Source organism: Ylistrum balloti, unplaced genomic scaffold (genome assembly GCF_031769215.1).
Source record: "Ylistrum balloti isolate Yb309-2 unplaced genomic scaffold, AGI_CSIRO_Ybal_v1 Utg369874, whole genome shotgun sequence".
Taxonomy (NCBI): domain Eukaryota; kingdom Metazoa; phylum Mollusca; class Bivalvia; order Pectinida; family Pectinidae; genus Ylistrum; species Ylistrum balloti.
Genome location: NW_026782015.1, coordinates 409,687 through 427,502, shown reverse-complemented (window position 1 = coordinate 427,502; position 17,816 = coordinate 409,687). Strand labels below are relative to the sequence as shown.

The 17,816-nt window shown below is 36.4% G+C and overlaps 1 protein-coding gene across 4 annotated transcripts in view; it reads left to right on the top strand.

The window, feature by feature from the left end:
- Positions 1-916: 916 nt before the first annotated feature.
- The window catches only part of LOC132546009 (spectrin alpha chain-like), a 39,393-nt gene continuing 22,493 nt past the window's right edge, over positions 917-17,816 (top strand). Inside the window, exons 1-17 of one of the 4 annotated variants that reach the window (XM_060209699.1) lie at positions 917-1,007; positions 8,994-9,254; positions 9,561-9,686; positions 9,966-10,190; positions 10,427-10,531; positions 11,054-11,145; positions 11,320-11,464; positions 11,632-11,748; positions 11,863-12,036; positions 12,197-12,298; positions 12,423-12,560; positions 12,825-12,935; positions 13,245-13,322; positions 13,579-13,734; positions 13,858-14,000; positions 14,133-14,194; positions 14,300-14,412. In XM_060209699.1, coding sequence (XP_060065682.1) covers positions 9,006-9,254; positions 9,561-9,686; positions 9,966-10,190; positions 10,427-10,531; positions 11,054-11,145; positions 11,320-11,464; positions 11,632-11,748; positions 11,863-12,036; positions 12,197-12,298; positions 12,423-12,560; positions 12,825-12,935; positions 13,245-13,322; positions 13,579-13,734; positions 13,858-14,000; positions 14,133-14,194; positions 14,300-14,412 — 2,136 coding nt within the window. In that variant the 5' untranslated portion in view covers positions 917-1,007; positions 8,994-9,005. Of the gene's footprint in view, positions 1,008-5,649; positions 5,677-7,266; positions 7,324-8,993; positions 9,255-9,560; positions 9,687-9,965; positions 10,191-10,426; positions 10,532-11,053; positions 11,146-11,319; positions 11,465-11,631; positions 11,749-11,862; positions 12,037-12,196; positions 12,299-12,422; positions 12,561-12,824; positions 12,936-13,244; positions 13,323-13,578; positions 13,735-13,857; positions 14,001-14,132; positions 14,195-14,299; positions 14,413-17,816 lie in introns of those variants that run through there. The other 3 variants (XM_060209696.1, XM_060209697.1, XM_060209695.1) reach the window with 3 other exon arrangements.

The following is a 17,816-nucleotide window of genomic DNA, read 5'->3' as shown; positions in this document are numbered from 1 at the left end:
TCCATTAAACTATTTACTAGTGTCCATTAAACTCTTTACTGGTGTCCATTAAACGGTTTACGGAAATCCGTAATAAGTGCCTTTTCACTTCTGAAGATAGTTCATGGCACTAGTTAAATTTAAAAACACTTTTTGTTTGTACCGATATAACTATTTTCGTTTTCAGTATGGTTAATAAAATCAGGAAGTAGGATGCATCAGATACGTATATTTATACATACATCCCTGGTTAGAGTTGATTTCTTTACAATAAAAAGTTCAACCTTCAACACATTTAATAGTGAATATTAAAATCATACTGGCTAGCTTATTCTTGTAAAACACGAATATATTATCTTTTTGATTTCCCTCTTTGATTATTCAGTACTATTACCATGAAATAGTCAGTACTATTACCATGAAAGCATTGGCTAAACATAAAATTAAGTCGGAGTTGTCTGACTTCTTCAAGAATATTAAAAAACAGTGAAAATCCTAATTTCTAAAAGTCCTGTTAAAGCTTTGTTTGGAGCATCTTGAAGTTTCAAATGCATTAGTCATAACGAACTTCAATTAAGTTTTAAACATATGCAAATTAGAAAATCGACTTTTTAAATGCTGACTAAGAAAAGAGAAATGTTATAAACGTGACAATTAGAACAATTATGATTACCCTGTGGTGCACCCCCCTCTAAATATTTCCGGAAATGAATCCGAAATTAGCCTAAACATTTGGCTGTTCTATCAATTGTATTGACTGACGGTGTCCGTACAAAATGCAATGCATTTGATAATATTTTCCTCAAAAAATATTATGTGGATCGCTGGAAAATTTGAATAAAATATTTTGAAATATTCACAAATTGTTTTTATCCTCTCTAGGGGTAAATACGTTTTCGGCTGATGTTTGTAGCATTCGTCCCGACCGTCAAACCTGTTACCTTACATCCGCCATTAGGTCCCTGAACTTGATGAGTGACTTTCCCGACTGAAGCTGATCAAAAAATTGTTGCTGGGTGTTTAAACTTGTAAGTATTGAAAATCACGTTTACGTGTTCTTTTATTCATATATCTATTTTTCATAGCTAGTGCTTTAGACCTGCAAGTGTTAATCATTCTATCTCGCCGACATCGGCAACAGCAGAAGCACCGCGCCCTGCTATCCGGCATCATGAACCGCTTCATTACAGTGGTGAATTATCACATTGTTTACTTGTTTGCATATTATTTGGAAGGTACTTTAAGCTGAAATTTCAATGCCTTGAATTGATATTGTGTACGGTTTAATGTTTACGTTATGATACAATGTTAAAACCAAATGGAAAGGTCGACTTGCATTTTTAATGAGGATGACATCATCAGAGTAGTCTCCCCTGGACCACAGATAAGACCGGGGTGGGTGTGGCAGGATGCATACCTGTCTGGAATGTTGTGTACGAGTTCCAAAACATATTATACACAAAGCTTTATTTCACAACAAGTCTCAATGAATCATACTTGCTAGCCAAGATTGACTGAAGTGTATGAGAAAATTTAATGGTGAAGTAGGTACAGGCATAGTGTTATCAAAATCTGTCTGTTCTGTCACATCCTGAGTCATTGTCATGCATTGATAACCTCTCAACAGATACATACTTTTTGTCTAGTGTTCGCTCTACAGCATACAAATTGCAGTGTAAATACAAACTCTCTAGAGGCACTTCGCATGTATTCAATATATTGTTATAAATTGCACCAGAAACACACAATATCAATCCAGTGGATGATCAAAGCTTTTAACACCAGCACTGAGGTAATTTCATTTGTCAAAGAACAATGTTGGAGTTTTTATTGAAAATCTATTTTATCAAATTGTAAGATCATCTTGTATGTGTTATTGTGATTCCTATGCATTTCTAGTCAAAGCAACAGTTTACTGCTGAACAGTCAAAATGGAGATCCGAGTATTCTATTCTTTGAAATTTACTAATAAAAGATGATCCATTATTACATTGTAGTACTCACTCTGATAGCCAGTAATTTGGAAATTTACAGGTGATGGTATAGGTCACGGAGGTCAGGTTACAAAGATCAGACACTATGAGCAGAAATTTTAAACCTCACAATTGTTAACATTGTATATTAGTCTAAGTCTGATATTGATGTGTCTGCATGATTTACTGTTACAAGCTGTTGGTTGGCTTCTGCTCTGAAACATGTGAGGTCAAATTTGCCTATGTGGTATTTCCAAGTTTGGTTCAGACCAGACTTAAAAGTGTTAAAAAATGTTGGAGCAATTGATTCCATATATCCACAACTCTGTACCTGACCTGTTAAACAGTAACAGTAATGTGAAAAGATTGAAACTTAAATTAATTTTAATTTGATAGTGCAAAAAAAAAAATTGTTTAACTGCAGATCATTAAGCCCTGTTTTAAAATGTTAGAAACTTTGTCATGACAAGAACTATCTTTAGAAAATAAAAAATGAAGTGTCAAAAGATTAAAAAAGAAAGAAATAAAAATAAAAAACCAACAATCACATGCCATTTCTAGAATAGTTAACTAATGTTGACACTGTTTTAATGGTTTAGCAAAAATGCTAACCAGATAAGTGGCTTGAACATTTTGAATCACAATCTTGAAAAGTGGTCTTTGGTACAAACTCTACATCTGCTATAGGATGTTAAAAATATTGTACTGTTTTGCACCTACATTGGTTCACATGCTGTTTGATCACACAAAACACACACGGGAACAGATATGGTTTCCAGAAAACTACCTACAGAACTAACAAATATAACAAATGCACTGGCAAGGTATGTACTTCTAATGTGCATCTTACTTTCACAATTACAATTTCCATGATTACTACTACACTTAATCTACATCCCGTTGATAATTTATATACATAACGCATAACAAGATACAAGATATGATTCAGTGTTATTTGATTGTTGGTAGACAACATATACCATGTTGTTTATTTATTGTATTGACAGTATTGGACTAACAGCACAAATCTCACTTACTCATCAGCATAGAAATTTAGAATAGCCAAGATGTAAATCAAAGGCTTGGGTGATGGCCAAGTCTCTGATCGTAGTGAACTCGGTCAGAAAAGATTAACATTCTTCACATATTCTAAGATATGCTATTGACTGCTACAATGTACATAAATAAGAAATGAAACCAGTAAGTAGTTTTACCGTGGTTTTGCCTATGGTCATGAAGATGAGGCATGGATATGGAAACTTGAACTGAGAGGGAAGGGCTTTTGCTGTACAGGACCAGATATAGGGTTACCCTTTCTGACTTGAGTTTTCATTTGTGATAAGTATCTTGTTGTACTTCCTGTCTTAAAATTTATGTGAGACATTTTTGTAAGTTCTGTTCCTGTTGTTGTTTTTGAAACAAAAATAGTCCCATACTTCTGACAGGTACGCTTTCATTGCATTTTTCAAAATCATACATCTATCTCTGGGTTCATATACCTCAATCATATGTACACTCTCGCAATGAAGTTGTCCATGGTATATAGGGATCTGCCCCTACATATAATCATTCATATGTGACTTAAACAATGTCACCGTTCTGAAGTCTGCATTTCTTGTTTAATTGTCATGATATTTCAGTCATGTGTTCACAAGTATCACCTCTTGAGCAATTAGTGTTTCAAGCTCGTGCAGTGAAAAACTAGGTCACAGTTACTGTAAGTAAAAAAATGTCACCACTCTACATACTGCATTCCTTATCCAATTTTCACAATACTTCACACATGTTTACAATCATCATCTCTTATGCGAGGTCACATTTAAACCTGCAGTCAAAAACAAGGTCATTGTTCAGTGATCAATCTACAGTATATTATCATGGGTCTGTTTCAACTCTTTTTTTTTTTCAACTAAAAAGCAATGTAAAATTTAAGTATTTCCAGAAATTTTGTGAGCCCCATGAAAATTCTATGAGTACAGGACTCCAGCATTGCAAGTAGATTGATCAGTGAGCATTATCATCAATGAAAAACGTGACATCACTGCTGTACAGGCAGCATTTCTTATTTGATTATCACGATACTTTACATGTGTTCACAGATGTCACTTCTTTGTATGATGCATTTCCATCAGTGATAAACTCATGAAACAGATGATATCCCATTTTGGGACTGGGGCCTGGGGCCCTTAGAATTGGGAAAAATAACGGTGTTTTCCTTAGAATTGGGAAAACTTGGGGTCTAAATTGGGAAAAAATAATACTATTTTGTATTGGGAATGGGGCCGATTCGGCCCCAAATCTGGCAGATCAAGAGCCATGTATCACTCTACATTTCCCTTTACATGTGTTTTTCTGAAAACTGTGGGGCATGAGGGTAATTGTATGTATTCTAAATTCCTTTTTGTCATCCACTCAGTTTTCATGTCTTTCGCATGTGACAGTACATGTACAGAAATATTGCTTTGTGACATTAATAGAACAAAATAAATTGACAGTACTAATCAGCACAAATAAGTAAAAAAAATGAAAATGTGTATCAAAACCAAATAACAGAACAGTACCCAATTGAGTTAGAAGATAATGCCTAAAAATTGTTATAGACATATTGCTTTGTATCACACACAAAGGGAACCTAATTTTGCCTGGATTAGAAATACAGAATTATGGGAAATTGACAGGGTAATTCTTTGTTTAGATCATGGCCTGTGCTATTGGGTATTAAAGATATTTTGTCTGATTATGGTAGTCTTATTATGGTAGTCCTAATTTTGTCACACTATGTAAGATAGTTGTATTGCGGTATATTTCCTACGCAAGATCTTGTTTTAAGTGCTTTAGACTGCTGCACCTGATCAATAGCAAACTGCTGCAGCATTGTAACCATAACAACAAGCACACTGGGCCTTCAGACTGGAACACCTTTATCTCCTACTACGCTGACAATTTAATCAATAAAATATAAAAAATTGAACCTCCACAAACCTTCTTTCATGCTTATTTTGGGCACACATTTTAGAGAGACTTTGAGAATGTCTGGCCGATATTAAATCTATGTAGATCCCCGGATGTGCTGTGTGTGTAAATGGAAGGCAGTGTTAACAGTCTAGCTGTGTGAATGAGCCCCATTGGAGCTCCAGGATCTATTGGAGAGGTCTGAGTCAGGCAGCTGCTGTAACCGCCAGATGTAGACTAGCAGACAGAGAGCTGGTATGTGTGGAATGCTACAGGAGATAGCTGCTGATAAGGATGCCATTATGATGGGGAGGATGCTACTCCTTGTTGATTCAGCTGTTGTGATGTTACTGGGACATACCCTTCCATCCCTCATGGATTGCAATGGACTCTACTGTGCAGTGTAATTTACATCAGAAAGAGATGTACTGAGATCAGTCCAATCCTCAATGAAGATGAGAATACATGTGTGTGTTCAAACCCATGGTTTAATCCCTACATTCCTGTAATAGACCCTCTGAAAGAAGATGTTTTATGGATATTTCAGAACAGTCTAAATTGTGCATAGGGGAGGCCTAATGGTATTGAAGAAGGCTTTGCCAAACCGTGCTGATGTATAGGTGTCCTTTCCTAGACCAACACCCAGACCTTTTTGTAATAGCTATTTTTGTATTGTTGGTGGCCTATTTTGTGTACTACGGCCTCTTCTGTCTGGTTCTCTATCTATTGATGCTCAATCGAAGACTGGCTAGAGCTAACAATGCTCACAGAGGTAATTTACCCCTGTAATTGAGATATTGATTACAAGATGCACAGCTATCATTTTAGAGCAAAATGATTTGAAAGGGATATTTCTACTATTCATATTAAAAAAAGAATTGTTGTAATGAACTTTTAGAGTAGAAATTTAGATTTAAATGAGGCTACCAGCAAACGTTAAATTGGTGGCCTTCTTGATTCTGGCAGCCTGCAGGTTTGATGATTCAGGCAGCCAGGGGGTTTGAGGATTCAGGCAGTCTGCAGGTTTGATGATTCAGGCAGCCTGCAGGTTTGATGATTCAGGCAGCCTGCAGGTTTGATGATTCAGGCAGCCTGCAGGTTTGATGGTTCTGGCAGCCTGCAGGTTTGATGGTTCTGGCAGCCTGCAGGTATGATGATTCAGGCAGCCTGCAGGTTTGATGATTCAGGCAGCCTGCAGGTTTGATGATTCTGGCAGCCTGCAGGTTTGATGATTCTGGCAGCCTGCAGGTTTGATGATTCAGGCAGCCTGCAGGTTTGATGATTCAGGCAGCCTGCAGGTTTGATGATTCTGGCAGCCTGCAGGTTTGATGATTCTGGCAGCCTGCAGGTTTGACATTAATTATATGAGTGGAAAAAAAGAATTAACTAACGGGTCATTCATCACCTGTTACATAAATGTACTATAATCCTCTGTTCACCTCAAAATTCCTGTCAGTAATGCATCGGATACAATTTTTTCAAGTTTTACATCCGGGTGTTTGAAATGTTTTGATAAAATTTGACCAAATTTTTAATGTGTACATGTATCATTGAAATATTTTAAGGAAACTTCTATGAATGTTTATATTTCAGGCCACACTAGTATGATAAAAAAGGAAAATATTTAAGTTTTTTTTAAGTTAACTTTTTAACAAGAAACATGAAAAAAGATAAATAGAGTTTCGCTATTGACGGTAATAAATTTTAAGACTGTTCTGTGGATTTGGTATTATGAAGATAAAGAATGGTCTGATATTTATAATTACTGGTCTGTATTGAATGCTAGGCTTATGTCAGGTGTGTTGAGTGTAGTTATAAGGCTTTGTTCATGTTGAACCTACAGCACTTGGGTATTTATACATGTTCCAAATGTGGCTGTACAAACAGAATCAACAAAAACAAATCTAAAACCTGTCAAAAAAGTGCACAGTAGTTAGAATATGATGTAAAAAGTTATAAAACACTCGTTTGAAAATTTCCCATTTTGATTTTTTTGCTTCATAATTAAAAGATCGGACATTATAAATGTTTTAAGGAATTCTAAGTCCGACTGAATTCCAAAAAACAAAAATGCTGCAATAACCAGATAGAAAAGTGCCATCGGTAGGACTAACTAATGATGTACTGATTATGTCTTCCTTGACCAAGCCTAGGTTGTACTGACATCGGAGATATATCCAGCTGTTGGGGGTCAGAGGGCATCTATCTTCAGGGCCTGTTGTCCTGCTGTGGAGGACAGATCTTCTGTACACCCCCCTTGTTGTCTGACTGTGGGGTCAGAGTGCTTTCCTCAGTATTCCCCCTACTAGGATCGTGATCAGTTACCAGTACTGTAGTCTGAGGGTGTGTGTGAGTGTAAATATCAGTAGTGTTGGATTATCTATAAGTACTGCTTCATGTTGCTGTAATGGATATCAATGTAAGTATGTGTAGGATGAGGTCATTTTTTGGAATGTGGGAAAAGATTTTAAGTTGAAATATTTTTCATCATTTGTTCAGTTCATGTAAGATGTTGTTTTCCTGACTTGTCCTTTAACAATGTTGTACCACACCTACATGCTGAGGATATGTCTGGAAATTCCTTACGCTTCTATGTATAATTACTAACACCTTGTATACAGTAATTACATAGATCTGTTTTAGAAAATGGAAATAATAACATATCCATTCTGTAACATATTGACTGTGAAAATGAAATAAAATATCACACATGCAGATAAAATCAATAATATATATTATTATTGTACTCTGTCACAGTATTTGTTATACCCACGTATGTATGATTATTTATTTTAACGAGTAACATGTGTATGTATAGTGTGGTATGATAGCCAGGTAGATGAAAGATAAGCTTTGTGTATCCTGTAGTCTGTTCAGTAATGAGTATTGATTCATGCAGCATTCGGCACCACCAGACTGCTTTGGCACATCCATGCTGAATCATCAAGTCAGGATCTAGGAATATGACTGGAGTTAAATGTACATGTGTGTAGATAGTTATTTACCAGCAATGCTGGACTGTTAAAAAATACTTAGTCCCACTGCTAATCACCTCATAGTGAATATAATGTTCTGCTTTAATATAAAATATTAAGCTAATGTGAGTCCCACTGCACATCTTCTGTTATATCAATGACATATTATTCACATTTAGAGATTAATAATTAAAATATTGACGATGGAGTCAGTATTCATATGGAGGACACAGACCAATCACATTTAGAGATTAATCACTAAATCATTGATGATAGGAGAGTCAATATTCATATGGGGGACACAGGTAGACCAATCTCACTTAGGGATTAATCACTAAATTATTGATGATTGGAGAGTCAATATTCATATGGGGGACACAGGTAGACCAATCTCACTTAGAGATTAATCACTAAATTATTGATGATTGGAGAGTCAATATTCATATGGGGGACACAGGTAGACCAATCTCACTTAGAGATTAATCACTAAATTATTGATGATTGGAGAGTCAATATTCATATGGGGGACACAGGTAGACCAATCTCACTTAGAGATTAATCACTAAATTATTGATGATTGGAGAGTCAATATTCATATGGGAGACACGGGTAGAGCAATTCCTTTTAGATATTACTAAATTATTGATGATAGAGACAATATTCGTATGAGGGACACAAATATACTGGTTACCTTCAGAGCTTATTCACCAAATTTCTATTTGCTGAATAGACTTGAAACTTTTTGACATGTTTTGTAATCTATGCTCTTATATTTAACTGACGATTGAATGTAATTGCCCAACTGTAATGTTCCAGGTAAAGTCCAATATGACAGAGATGAGTTTTGTTTGACTGTATACAGTCAATATTCACATTTCCAAGAAAACAAGAAATAGAATGAACTGGTATAGACGGAAAATTTAATTGTTTCAAAGTATTAAACCTACCAGGAACTGGGACTGAACGTCTCATATTGGCATAAAGGTTTATGGAGACATTGTGGTCTATCTTCTTGAGTATCACAAGTCTCATCAATACTCCTTGTTCATACAGTATGTAATAATACTTATGCTTTTAGTCTGTTTTTCCATATTTCTGTCTTGCATTGTTTCAGAGCGAGGACGAGATGACGACGGAGGTTCAGCCTCGCGAAATCCGGATCCTTGAGACCGCGGAGGATATTCAGAGCCGCAGAGAGGAGGTTTTATCCCGCTATTCGAACTTCAAGGATGCCTGCCAGGATAGGAGGAAGAAGCTAGAAGATTCTCGCCGATACCAATACTTTAAACGAGATGCTGACGAACTCGAAAGCTGGATCTATGAAAAACTGCAGACAGCCTCGGACGAGAGCTACAAAGATCCAACCAACCTGCAGGTGAGAAGACATACTTCGGATTATTATAAGATATTTCTTTGTGTTCTGTTAGGTGTGTCAAGGACAGCTTTTGTCATGCCTTGGATCAGCTGAAGAGTTGGGTGAGAAAAAGACAACAATGTTTACATCACATGTGTAGTAAGTTTCTGTCCAGAGATATCCTATATGTCTTGAGAAGATTAATCAAGTTCTATTCAACAGGGATTCAAACATGTTCAACTTACTTCATGGAAAAGTGTTGTTATCTTATTTAGAGGAAAGGATGCTTAGTATGTATATTACAGTATTTTCCTATTCATTTGACAGGCAAAGATCCAGAAACACCAGGCTTTCGAGGCTGAAGTTGTTGCCCATGCCAATGCCATTGTAGTCCTCGACAACACTGGCACAGAGATGATTGACCAGGAACATTTTGCATCTGAAATCATCAGGGTATGTGTATTATTGTAGGGAAGATTTTCTGTATATACTGGTTTACATACCTAATTATGAACCTTTAATATACTTGGTTAAATTGATCATGTAAAATTCAGCCAAGGAAATTTATCTGTGATATTTACAGAAGATATTCATATATTTACAGTTAGTTGCCCAGGATATTTATATGTTTACAGTTAGTAACCCTAGCTGATATTTAGATATTTACTGATAGTAGCCTTAGTTGATTTTTGTGTATTATTTTAGAAGCTTAATTGATATTTTACTCTGTAGGCCCGTTTGGATGAGCTCCATAGACTGTGGGACCTCTTGATGTCCAAGCTCTCAGAAAAAGGCTTGAAGCTGAAGCAGGCACTTCGACTTGTACAGTTCATGAGAGAGTGTAATGAAGTAATGTTCTGGATCAGTGATAAAGAGGCTTTCGTCTCTTCTGAGGAATTTGGACAGGATCTCGAACACGTAGAGGTTCTACAGAAGAAGTTTGATGAATTTCAAAAGGTATATATGTCTCAAATTTACCGACGGTAACATCATATTTCGAAAAGTATTGATCAATAAGGTATTGTTTTTTATCTTTCTGATTTTAAGGACAAGTAATACTATTTACATTTTCTGTAATAATAAAAACATATATGTGATGAAAATTGTTGTGCTAATACTCAGTATCGGCTGTTAAGATAAATATAAGGAAGAGTTTAGATGGATGCATCATACATATTTCAATCGTTTATCAGGATCTACAAAATCATGAAGACAAAGTGACAGAGGTAAATACCCTGGCTGAACAACTCATCACAGATGAACACCCAGAGGAGACCACTATCAGAGCCCGCCAAGAGGTAAGTTTTCCATCTCAACAAGTCTTAAATATCGGAATCAAATAGAAATATAGAGATTTGAGCCGACTCTCTGTCTGATGAGTCCGAGACTCTCTTCCCACACCCCAACGCCCCACCCCTAAGATACTGTATAGTTAGTAATACTCACAAGGGATATTATTTCGTTGTATTCACAATCAACAATGATAGAGCAAAATGAAATACCCAGCAAACATTTCTACAGAGAATGAAACCCCTGAAAATATCTTTAATGCTTGTAAAGTTGGACACCAAGTTATAGTTAAGCACAAAATATAACAGTGAACAAGCCAAAACTGAAACTACCTAAAAATATTATCCCTGCCATATTAAACAACTATACAATATTGCTGTTACTTATTGCTTAACTGCCTGCTCCCCTGGCACTCCGTAGGTGTTTCTTACTGTACAATAAATCAGCTTGTACATACAATCTTACGGACAACACTAAGTAGGTGAATGATAAACAATGTAATGTTACCATCTACATTATTTCATCCACAGGAGATAAATGATGCATGGCAGAGGCTGAAGCAGCTGTCCCTACTGAGGCAGGAGAGGTTGTTTGGTGCCCATGAAATACAGCGGTTCAACAGGTAAGGAAGTGATAGCCATATTTGATTTGGATTATTGAATTATTATAAACAAATAAGCGTAATAGAGTTGTCATTTCTTAAATAGTTAGCATTTTGAAAATAAGATGAACAGTGGTACAGTACAGTAGTGACATAGTATTGTTAACCTGATGACATGGTGTTGTGGTTTTACAGAGATGCAGATGAGACTATTGCCTGGATTATGGAGAAGGATGTGATTTTATCATCTGATGATTATGGCCGAGATCTGGCCAGTGTACAGGCCCTACAGCGTAAACATGAAGGGGTAGAGCGTGACTTGGCAGCCCTTGAGGAAAAGGTAAGTTCTGTCCACAACTGTCTGATCATATGTTTAATCCATTGATGTCCGTAATCATACACATCATTGAAACATCACTGTCTGTGGTCACCTTTCATTGGTATTTGTGAATGCTTTAAATGGGTGTCGCTGATTATAGATACTAAACTGCATATTCCATTTTGCAGGTGACTATGCTGGGGAATGAATCTGAGAGATTGATGGACATCCACAAGGATCAAGCTGGACAAATCAGTAACAAACAGACTGAGATTGTCGACAACTGGGAAAGACTCAAAAATAAGGTAACATCACACTTTATAAATTTCCAGAATTACTTTTAACCTTGCCTCAAAATCTCTTTTACTGTATGTAATTATACAGAACAGTTTATCCTTCATTACTGTATGTTGTGACAGGGCTCTGAGAGAAAAGCACGTCTAGACGATTCCTACTACCTTCACCGTTTCCTGGCAGACTTCCGCGACCTCATCTCATGGGTACATGACATGAAAGCCATTATCTCTGCTGATGACCTAGCCAAAGACGTAGCAGGGGCTGAGGCACTTGTTGATCGCCATCATGAACACAAGGTAGGTCTAACATGTAGTTAACTTCATCTTTACCTTGCCATTGGTTTTACCTCGGTGAATTCTCCTAGAATTGATTCTTTGGAACAAGTATATAAAAGTTTGGAATATCGTAAGTTTACCTGTATATCTGTTACTGATGATGTCCGTTTTATATTTCCAGGGTGAAATTGATGCCCGAGAGGATAGCTTCAAGACAACTGCAGAGGCTGGCCAGAGACTGGTCAATGCTGACCATTATGCTGCTGATGAAGTTAGGGATAAAGTAAGAGTTTATATTGAATGTTTTATTAAGTGTGCTAATATTGTTCATTTTGGAATGTCTTGATATCAGTGGAATTTTGAAACGATGTCTTGATTTGAAATATGTTTTTTTTTTTGTGTGTCAGCTTTCGGTGCTGTCGTCAGAGAAGGCTAGCCTGCATGACCTGTGGGAAGAACGCAAGATTCTGTATGAACAGTGCATGGACCTTCAACTCTTCTACCGTGACACAGAACATGCAGATGCCTGGATGACAAAGCAAGAGGTGAGTTATTGGATATGGAACTTGACTTATGTTTGGCTTACAGTAACTATTATAATATACCCTAAATACCAGTTTAATAATAGTTCTGATTTGATATTGCCAATATATTTGAAAAATTTTGCAACTTATCATAGAAATTTTTTTGAAATAAATTTTATATAACTTCCTTATAAAAAAGTTATTTACACTTGTATTTAAACATACTTACTAGCCAAAATGAAAGCCTACAGAAGTTCTTATGTATCCTGTCATGGTTTGTTGCAGGCTTTTTTGGCAAATGAAGATCTTGGTGACTCACTAGACAGTGTAGAGGCACTCATCAAGAAACATGAAGACTTTGAGAAGTCCTTGGCTGCTCAGGAGGAAAAGATCAAGGTATTTAACAGCCTTACATACAATAGATTTTGCCAGTTCTTTATCTGCACTTAAGTTTAGCATTAATTCCTCATTGATGCATCAGTCCTCTGTATGAAGGCGTAGTAATTAATCAGCTCTTCTACAACAGTATTTATCAAATCAGCAGGCACTACATCAGTGAGTAGTTATTATTGAGTCAGCTCCTCTCGGCAGCGAGTAGTGATTATTGAGTCAGCTTATCTACAGCAGCGATTAGTGATTATTGAGTCAGCTCCATTCCATCTTTTGATTTTCTTTATATGACTCAATTTTCTGTCTCTATTGTAGCTCCTTGATGAGTTGGCCACGAAACTGATTGAGAGCGAACACTATGCCCAAGATGATGTGGCTGCCAGGCGAGACCAGGTATATTAATTATACTGTATCACAGCTTATTGTAACTAGCACAACGTCACAGGAGTCAGTGTCTTAAATATCAGTTACAAATTATTTCATAAATTGTTTGAAACATGAATCATACTTTGTTAAAATCACTTGAAATAACTTAAAAAGGTAGAATTTAAAACTGTACATAAAAGTGATGGTTTTTAAATATGGGTTTAAGTTGCCGCACAATCATCAATTTTAGTGGATCTTGATGTGACAAAAATTTTATGTTTAGTTACTGACAAGACGTACAGCTTTGTACGAGGGATCAGCTAACCGCCGCCAGATGTTGGAAGAGTCTTACAAACTTCAGACTTTCGAGAGAGACTGTGATGAAACCAAGGGCTGGATCAATGAGAAACTGAAGACAGCCTCTGATGAGAGCTACCTGGTAATGTATAATTTCTCTGTTCCTTTGTGGTGCTTTATTACCTCATAAGTTTGATGCTGGCATTAATGATCGTGTGAAATATCTAAATTGCAGTTGAGAATGAGTTGTTTTCGTTGTTTAAAGGATCCAACCAACCTGCAGACCAAAGTGCAGAAACACCAGAACTTTGAAGCTGAGTTAGATGCCAACAAGAATCGTATTGAGACGATCCACCAAACAGGAGAGCAGTTGATTGAGGAGGAACACTATGCCTCGGAGAACATTAAGTAAAATCTTTTTTCATTTCCAAACAAATATTTTATCTCCTCATTACAGTTCTTAATATTCTCAATACATCTTCTTGTGTACATTGGTACTTTTGTGAAACTGTTGATTGACATATTTGATTTTGATTACAGAGAACGTATTGATGAAATACAGAAGTTATGGGAAAGTCTACTATCACAAACAGACAGGAAAGGTAGGATTTGATTTTTGTAAATCTCTTCAGTTAAATATACTCATTTGATATTATTTTGAATCTGTAGATATTGCAACACTCTTTAAATACTATTAACCTTTACAGGTAACAAGTTGAAGGAGGCAAGCCAGCAGCAGCAGTTTATCAGAAATACAGAGGACATAGAAACATGGCTGTGTGAGATTGAGGGACAGCTGATGTCAGAAGACTTTGGCAAGGTAAGGTTACATACAGTATGTTGTTGTGGAACTCCAGCATGTTTTTCTCATTTTATTAGTATTCCATGTTTTCAAATGATGTTTCCCAAAACTAGTAGTTTTTTGTACGGTTTATATTTAGCTCACTTTTAGTAACTTGTCATATGTTAAGGTATAATATAAACTTCTTACAATCTGTTTTTAAGATATGTAATTGTGTAAACTATTAATCTACAAACAAATGACCTACTGAAAACAGCTGAATGAAGGTTGGTAACTGTTGTGCGTTAATTGAAACATTATTGGGAATAACCTTCAATTGATTGATTGATACAGATTCTAGTGAGTTGTATGATCTTGTGCTACCACTGATCTATATTATGACAAGTTTCGTTGTTGTAAAAGTGTTGTACAGTCAAGATATTGCCTTTAAAGCATGAAACTGATAAAGTATTTTTTCTATAGATGATTATTTTGTTTGACATTGAGCAGTATTTTCTGCTTAGTTTCGTGTTTTGCTTAAAACTTGAGTTAATTTCATCTGCAAATTGCTGTATTTTCGTTTGAAGTGTGTTTTGGCTTCTGAAAATTTCTTTTCAAACTTACCCTGTTTTATCACACTTTATACTGATGCCTTTGCTATAATCACCTTTTATTTGGAAAAAAAAGTAGTGAAGTTGTCACAGACATGACATCAGAATAAATATACCTAAATTATAAATTAAACATCAAAGGCTGCTGTTTTGTATTAATACCTTACTGATTTTATGAAATTTGTATTTCTCATTGGAATTTATCTAAGAGGGACAAAAGATCCTAACAATCAAGTATTGAAGTGGAGGAGCTTCAGTGTAACATATAACTGGTTATTTTCATGGGTTGAAATTTTTGCAATTTTCTTTTAAAACGATCAAATTATATTTCAACAAATCTGGATTTAAAAGGACATTGAGTACACATCTGTCTCATTATTTCTTTGATTAAATTTTTGCAATCACCGCAAAATTGTGGAAATATTGTCCCTGCTGAAATTACCAACTATATGGTATCTATTGATTCTGATTTAAATGGAAAAAGAAATAGACAAGAAATTGAGGAGTTATTTCAGTAAAGCATTGAAGCATGTCTTTAAGTGTTTGTCAGGTTGATTTTGTTTTTCCTTCCCTCTAGCCGCTCCATCGACATGTGAGTGCAGTACAAGTGTTTGGTTTTGTTTGCTAGCTTTCATTGCTTAATTACCTCAGTCTTGCTTGCTCTCTCAACATCCATTGTTTTTCAGCTGCACTAGTTTGATCAAGTGCCGTACTTGTATCCATAGACTTTTACATGTTGTAGTCCAGTGGTTTGTGCATGGTCTCGATATAACAAGCATATCAGACCAGCTCAAAATAAATTCTGAGGTAAAAAGATAGAAACAGCTGTGCTGCTAGCAAAGCTTTAAAATGAACAGAGATTGGAAATTATTCTGGGTAGTAGTGACTAGAGTAGTTAGTAAGGTGAAGGTGACCTCTAGTGAAGCTCTCGTATGTAGCTTTTACTTACTAATATATTTTTAGAAAATTTACAAAATAGAAGATTTAGTTATGTTTATACTGTAAAATTGAATACTTAATTTGGTAGGAAATTTAACAACTTTGGCAATGTTTTAATAAACAATGGTAAATGATGGATATAGAAAGATTTTGGCCGTGTTGGTACCAGTCTGTACAATATCCCACCACACCCACCACTTTACTACCTGCTAATTTTTGTCAACACCTCCCTGCCACACTACAGCACTAAGATGTGGACACACTTCCTTCCCAAACTTCAAAATAGGTTTTGGCCTCCCTACTCTGAAAAGTAGGGTGTGGTGACACCTCCCAAGTACAATACACATTATGACCCCACCACACTACAACACAATGCCAAGACACGTCCCCACTCCACTATAACACACAGTGTCAAGACACCTCCCCACCACACTACAAGACAGGGTGTCTAGACACCTCCCCACCACACTACAAGACAGGGTGTCTAGACACCTCCCCACCACACTACAAGACAGGTTGTCTAGACACCTCCCCACCACACTGCAAGACAGGTTGTCTAGACACCTCCCCACCACACTTCAAGGTAGGCTGTGTTAGGAGGCCTCCCTGCTTCCAGATTGATAGGCTGAGAAAATTAATCTACTGTATAATATGATTTATGATATACATAAGAATTACGTTGAACTCCATATTAGGCCTAAACTTCTTGCTGACTCGTAATGCTTACCTATTTGAAATATTAATTCTATTCATCTGTTCACTAAACATCAATGGACTACCCAAGTTGTCTCTATGTACAATAAACATGAAACCTTTTGTTATAAGATTTAGCTTAGATGTATTAACGTGTGTGATCACACAGGTGTGTAACTATCACCAGAGCTTCTTTGTGTTGTGTGCTGTGCATTACTACTGTTGTCTGTTCTCAAGATTAACTTCCTTTGATCTGTGTTGCATTGCAGAATCTCATAAAAGCCTTAGAATTGAGCTTTTTAAGTCAGTTAAGCATCCATGAAATAATGGCTCTGCAAAGGTATATAATTAAACCTTTATCAAAAGGAGGAAGCTTCAGATTCCTAAAGTGCTCTTTTGTGGTGTAAAGTATTCACCAAAACAAACCTGTTCTACCAGTATCACCCACGGCCCCTGGAAAGAACTAGCAGGATTTAAGGGGAGAGATCTAATATAAGGATCCTCGTAACTTACTGGCGAGCTTGAAGGATATAGATCCTATCAAGAGGTCTCATAAACTACAAGCAGGCTTGAGGGGTACAGATCTATATAGGGGCCTAAAGTTACTACTAGCAGGCTTAAGGGGTACAGATCTATCTTGGGGCCTACAGTTACTACTAGTAAGCTTGAAGGGTACATATCTATCTTGGGGCCTACAGCAACTTCTAGAAGGATTGAGGGGTACAGCTCTATCTAGGGTGAGGGGTACTCATTTATCAAGGGGCCTACAGTACTTTGTAGAAGGCTGGAGGGGTACAGATTTATCCTGTGGTGTAAAGAAACTGCTAGAAGACTTGAGGGGTACAGATATATCTAAGGACCTGGAGTAGATCTATCTTGGGCCTACAGTAACTACAAGAAGGCATGAGGGGTACAGATGTGATCTTACGGCCTACAGTAATTTCTAGCATGCTTGGGAAGCTGTTCAGTATAACTGATCAAAGGGACTTCAACATTTTGAAATATTCACTCTTTCTTTTTGGGTGATTCACTCTTCAAACCAGTAATGTTGATTAAACGTAGACAGTTTATAACCAGTTGAATAAGAATTTAGTGAGTTTAGCACATTAATTCAATCTGGCTATCAGAACATTTTCAAGTGATCTTTCCACATGATATTTCCAAATACAATATCTGTAATTTGATTTGAAATAAAATCCT